This window comes from Lycium barbarum, chromosome 1, assembly GCF_019175385.1.
Source record: "Lycium barbarum isolate Lr01 chromosome 1, ASM1917538v2, whole genome shotgun sequence".
Lineage (NCBI taxonomy): Eukaryota > Viridiplantae > Streptophyta > Magnoliopsida > Solanales > Solanaceae > Lycium > Lycium barbarum.
The window spans coordinates 164,973,845-164,980,298 of NC_083337.1; the positions used below are offsets into that span (position 1 = coordinate 164,973,845).

At 37.9% G+C, this 6,454-nt stretch overlaps 1 protein-coding gene across 1 annotated transcript; it reads left to right on the forward strand.

Annotated features, from left to right (window-relative positions):
• The first annotated feature begins 370 nt into the window (after positions 1–370).
• On the forward strand, positions 371–3,753 carry LOC132604646 (uncharacterized). Its single transcript, XM_060318244.1, has 3 exons — positions 371–1,943; positions 2,187–2,551; positions 3,522–3,753. Exon 1 carries the CDS (start codon positions 472–474, stop codon positions 1,159–1,161), a length of 690 nt encoding a protein of 229 aa, XP_060174227.1. The 5' UTR covers positions 371–471; the 3' UTR covers positions 1,162–1,943; positions 2,187–2,551; positions 3,522–3,753.
• The last annotated feature ends 2,701 nt before the right edge of the window (positions 3,754–6,454 follow it).

Here is a 6,454-nt window from a genome sequence, read left to right on the forward strand (position 1 = left end):
TTTGTAAAGAAATCTTGTCTTACGTTTTTTTTTTACTCTCCTATGAGACTGCAGAAGTTATGCCTTTTTAAGACATAATTTTTGCCCGTATAGACATCATTTGCTATGAAATCATGCCTTGCCTTTGTTTTTTTTGTTTTAACACTCTACTGGGGTTTGAACCCTGAATCTCACGATATTTTCAGCCACTTAAAGTGTTGAAGGAAAATAAATTAAACACCAGCAATTTAAGGCACAAAAATTAAAGACCGTCCCCGAAATAGGCCATTTGTGCGAATGAGCGGTTAAAAATTAAAGATCAGCCCATTTGAAGGACAGTTTGTGCAATTTTATCAAACGGGTCACGCGATTTTCGGCCGGTCCAAAATGAAACGCCCTACATCATCTTATCTTTGAATTTTTGGTTTCCTTCTCACATTTGCAAGAAAAATACTGTAGAAGTTAAAGGCTCTCATCGTTTCCGGCAGAACCATGGCAATGACGATGACCACTGCAATGGCGGCGTCACCCTCCCGCCAGCTGTTTATCAAATCTCAACATAGTATCATCAGCACCGTTCCCAAGAACGTGTTGTCCAGCCACGTGGCCATTTACCCTGCAACGACAATTACAAATCAGGGATTATCAAACCACTGTATATTCTCGCAAAGAAGCCTAAGATATTTGGTCAAACCAGTATGTGCAACTGGTTCAAGTTTGGAGGCAGATATTGCTGATGATGAGTCTTTAATAACCGTTAAAAATGCAAAAATATCAGTTGAATCCGAAGATGCTGACAAGATACAAGTAAGAGTAGATGTAACAGAGGAAGACACGAAAATAGTTTTCGAAAAAGTTTTGGCGAATTTAGCAAAATCAGCGCCACCTGTACCAGGATTCCGTAGGGCAAAAGGAGGGAAAACATCAAAGGTTCCTAGGGATTTTATGTTGCAGATACTTGGTGAAGAACGAGTTACGAAATTTGTAATACGAGAAATTGTTACCTCAACACTTGCTGATTATGTGAAGAAGGAGAATTTAACAGTGAAGGATAACAAGATTAGTACTACTCAAAGTGCAGATGAACTAAAATCATCGTTTGTTCCGGGAAATGAATTCGGATTCAATGCTACATTAGAGCTTGAAAAATCAGAAATTGAAGCCACCACTATAAACCCATAGAAGACTTGTAACTTGTTCTTACTGATTAATCTCTTTGGCCATACATTCCAAATGTTTTTCACTTTATTTGGAATTTATGGAGTTGGAGTTGAAGATGGTTATATTTTTTTGCTAAGTATATTTGGAATAATGTTATTTTGGATGTACTTTTTAAATTTGAAATACAACATCAAAACTGAAAAGCGAGTTAGGAAACATGTTATAAGTTGTTTTTCAAATTTGAAATAATAGCTTCAAGTTGGATTTGGAATTTTCATGATCAAATACTAATTTTCAAATAAAGTGAAAAATTATTCACTATTTCGTAAAAGAGAGAAAAGTTTATAAGGCCAAAGGGGGCCTTGGAAGGTTAGTTTACAACTGAGCAATACTTCCTGGGAAACAAAGATAAAAATCCTTCATTTTTTGGCTTACATTTAAGATATATCTTATCGTCTGCTTTTTTGGCATCAAGATAGTTGATTGAAGTGGTATAAAGGAAGGGTATTTGAAATGCTTAAAGTGATCCTATTTAGTGGTAATAGTAGTGACAACAGTTAATTAACAAGGGTTCATGTGGATTCTTTTGCTTCACAGTTTCGCACAACAAATCTAAGAAAGGCAGAGGAAGATACAAATCTTTACATGAGGACATGAAAACTTGTCATTCCAGATGACATTGTGGGATATATGATATTGTTAATTATTGTGGCTTGATTATGTGGAGCAATATCTCGTTCAGAGATGGTAATTGGCTGGCAATAATTACAAAACATGGAGAAGCGATGTGGTTGAAGGTTAAGGTAACAACTTACTTTCTATGTTATATAGACTTCTGTGTCACACGTTTTGTTTACTTTCAATAGCTTTACATATTTATTTTAGGATAAATTTAAAGCTAGTGGTATGCTAGAACATGTGTGTTGTGTTGCAAGCTCTTGTGATTCTTGGAGGATCACTACTTAGGATGAATTATGTTATATGAAAAATATTATTTTGTTATATGCTTCCTATTTTATAGCATAAACTGTTATGCATAATTGCAGGGCCAGCTCCAGGAAATTGTGGCTCAACAACAATCTGAAGAAAATGAGCATCTAATGAGTGCAGATGATGTTTTAAACACTGTACTTGGTGATCGAATTGGCTATGTTTGTGGAAAGGGTACGGAAAGAGGCCTGCAGAAAAGAGTTGTTGCGGTAGAAAGTATGCGCCAAGAGATGCAAGCGGAAATGGAAAGAAAATTGCAAGAAGAACGTGAATAAATGGCTGCTGAGTTGCATAGAAAATTAGAAGAACAAGTGGCTCTAAGTTGCAAAGGAAACTAGAAGAGGAGCGTGCACGCATGGATATACAAGTTGGCTAAAGGATCCAAGTAAAGATCGATGCACTTATGATCAAAATGCAACAGGTAAACCTGTATGGTTTGGGTATTTGAATATACAGTTAACAAGTCGTTTGAAATTTGGACCTTTATTCTCCCAGTTTACTTTAAATGTTAAGCATCCGATGCATTTCTCCCTTATAGTTTTGGTAATCTAAAACTGTCGGTCATTTGATCCTCTCCTTGTTTGGGTTTATTGTTGTTTGGGTTTCACGAAGCGTGGTGTCATTATGTCCTATTACTATCCACTTGTTTGCATAAAGACCATTAGAGTATTAAATTGCAAGCAGAATATGGTGGTAGTTCAATTCCATACATGGATATGTGTGGCCAATAATGTTTTCAACGTTCATAGAAGTCAGATTCTTAAGTTGGTTGTGGAACACAAGATGAGGAATGAACTTGTCAATATATATGTTACAGAGATTTTAATTTCCTTTACAGGATTTCATCAAAAGTACTATAAGTTCCTAGCATTCTGAGTATTTTTTTCCATGAGGTGCCACAACAGATTTATGTCGTTATCTTTTTGCTTCTTCCTTACTATAAGTTTGTTGGGGTCTATCAGAAACAACCTCTCTGCCTTTCAAGGTAGGGGTAAAGTCTGCGTACGCTCTACCCTCCCCAGACCCCGCCTAGTGGGATTATTTATACTGGGCATGTTGTTATTGTTGTTACTATATGTTTGTAGATGATGTGCTACGAACCTGTTAGTTCCTCCCCGAGTCTAAGGGGATTTCAGTGTCTATCACTTATTTCTTCTCTTAATATTGATGTTATTAGTAATGAGAACAGTTAGTAGTTTAGTTTCCCATTGTTCATTGGAAATGAGAAACTACTGTTAATTAGTTGTTTGTCCCTCTGCATGAACCTTGAATTATGTTCTACCAAGTGAGGATCCAGCCTTCCATTTAGCACTTGACTTAGGATCTGCATTTTTTCCGCACATGCATATATTAATGATGTTATTAATGATGTTTATCTTTCTTTTTCTTAGTAACAAGGATAAAGGATTCAACAACGGGGAAATGAAGTTGCTCAAGCAGTTTTTGAAGGTATTGGAATGGTTTGGCTACACTTCTATGTTTTTTTTCTTTTTTTGGGTCTATGGTAGAAGACATTGGCGTATATATCCATGTTTATGCTTACGCACAAAGATAATGCGTTGACTACTTTGTGTTGTGCAGACCTGCATTTAGCAATGAGAAGATTATGTAGTTCTGTTTTGAGGAATGTTCTGTTACCACTGTCCAATCACCATTAGAGCACCAACGCAGATCCAATACCCAAATTAAAAGTTACTTACTCACAACTCATTTGAGGAGGAAGAAGAACCACCATTAGAGCACCAACAAAAAATAAATAATGTCCAAAGTTCATGCAATAATGACTGGAATTCAATCATATCGGGCAAAAATTGTCCTGAAGTTCAGGCTTAAATGTATGAACTTCACTATAACTTGAAAAGAAAAGATGGCTGAAGTTTGACTTTATTAAAAAAAAAAAAGGCTTAACTTTAGACACCGCATGTCCAAAGTGTTACATGTGAAATTAAAATATAAAAAGATGAGCATATGTTAAATAGCGGTTAAAACAAACAACCCAGTGAAAATTTTAAAATAAAGATAGCCGCCTGGGCTTTTGGGTCCACATTTCAGAGATCCATATTCATAAGCAACAGAAAGGACACGTTGCGACTATTGTACAGGCCACACGAATATATCGAATTTTCCAGCCATTTTTTGGTCAGGCTCACTGTCTCATCAGGGCATATAAAACACACATGTGGGTTATGGACCCCAAAGTCTTCATTTTTAGAAAGAAATAAAAGAACACACGCAACTTATGTCGTCTTCCCAACAGCGAATCCTAGTTAAGACGCATTTGACCTTTTTTCCTATGTCTTCCTTTATTTGTACATACAACCCATCTACTTTCGGTATTTAACTTTGCCTCCACAGATAATTACTTGTCCTGTTTGTTGGGAACACAAGAAAATAGGAGGATGAAAAGGGGAAAGGAGGAAAAAGAAAAAGAAAAAGAAATTAGGAGATGGATCTAGTCACGATGGGCCCGCACCACGGGTCCGCGCTTAGCCCGTTTCTGTTTGCTGTGGCAATGGACGCTCTGACAAGCCACATTCAAGGAGAGGTACCGTCGTGCATGTTGTTTGCAGATGACATTATGTTTATTGACGAGTCGCAGAGCGGTGTTAACACGAGACTAGAGATTTGGCGACAGACTCTGGAGTCGAAGGGTTTTAAGTTGAGCAGGACTAAGACAGAGTACTTAGAGTGCAAGTTCAGTGGTGGGAGACAGGTAGAGGACGAGGACGTGCAGCTGGATACTCAGGTCATCCAGAAGAAAGAAAGTTTCAAGTACCTGGGGTCGATCATCCAAGGGACTGGCGAAATTGACGACGATGTCACACATCGTATTGGAGCGGGATGGATGAAATGGAAGCTCGCATCGGGGGTGTTGTGTGATAAGAAGGTGCCGCCTATTCTAAAGGAAAAGTTCTACAAAGTGGTGGTTAGACCGACTATATTATATAGGACGGAATGCTGGCCAGTTAAGAAAGCTTATGTCCAGAAGATGAAGGTAGCTGAGATGCGGATGCTGAGATGATGTGCGGGCATACCAGGAGAGATAGGATTCGGAATAAAGTGATTCGGGATAAGGTGGGTGTGACCTTTATGGTGGATAAGATGCGGGAAGGGAGGTTGGGGTGGTTCGGCCATGTGTAGTGGAGATGCGCTGATGTGCCAGTGAGGAGGTGTGAGAGGATAGCAGTGGTGGGCCTGAAGAAAGGGAGGGGTAGGCCAAAGGAGGCTTGGGGAGAGGTGATTCGGCAGGACATGGCGCTACTTCAGCATATCGAGGACATAACTGGTGATATGAGGGGTGGAGGTCGAGTATCAGGGTGGAGGGCTAGTGGGGGGCCGCGAGGTTTCTTTTCTAGTATTAGGAGTATTTTTACCCTGCTTCTATGTGTTAGGTCTTGTCTATCTTTGCTGTTTTATCATAACTTCCTTGTTCTTGCTATTTCTCATTTTCGCATTGTTTTGATTTGTTTGTCCGTATCTGACTCTTTTTCCTTGTTTTCCTTGTTTTCTTTTGAGCCGAGGGTCTTTCGCAAACAACCTTCCTATCTTCTAAGGTGGGGGTAAGGTCTGCGTACACTTTACCCTTTTCAGATTCCACATTGTGGAATTCAACTGGGTATGATGTTGTTATAGTAGTTGTTGTTGATCTTTTATATAAAGAAAGATATTTATTTCCTTTGTTTTTATTATAAAAAATAAATAAATTGGTGAACATGTCTAGTTCTCCAACTTAGTGGAAATATAAGTGCAATGTGCAAATAAGTGCAATGTGAAGAGGATATTCTGTAGTCATGTCCCACTAGAATGATAACTATTAGTTACTATCCATTAATTTTAATTTCACTGGTTACTTTTATATTTTATATTCGCCCTTGGGAGTATCGTTTTAAATGACAGGTTCATCCGTACGTCATATTACTTACTTTTGACAATTGCAACATTAAAACCTTTTTTTGTGCGGAATGCCCTCAAAGGCACTTGCCTTTAATTTTTATCCCTCAAATTAATGGTCTTTAATTTTTATCCTTAGCTAAAAAAAATTTGGTTTCGGAGTCGAAGTTTCGCTTAGTTAAAAATTAAAAAAAGTCACAAGGTAGAGTTTGGATTCGCAAGGCAGAGTTTTGCCTCAGTCTCTACCTGATCAGGTAGAGTTTTGCCTTAAGGCACAGTTTGAAACTCTGCCTTAAGGGACATTTTAAGGTAGAGTTTTGCCTTATGAAGGTATTTTTTTTATTCAGTTGAAATTTTGCAAAACTTTACCTTAAGGCCTAATTTTTGCCCGAATAGACCTGATTTTGCTACGAAAATCTGTCTTACGATTTTT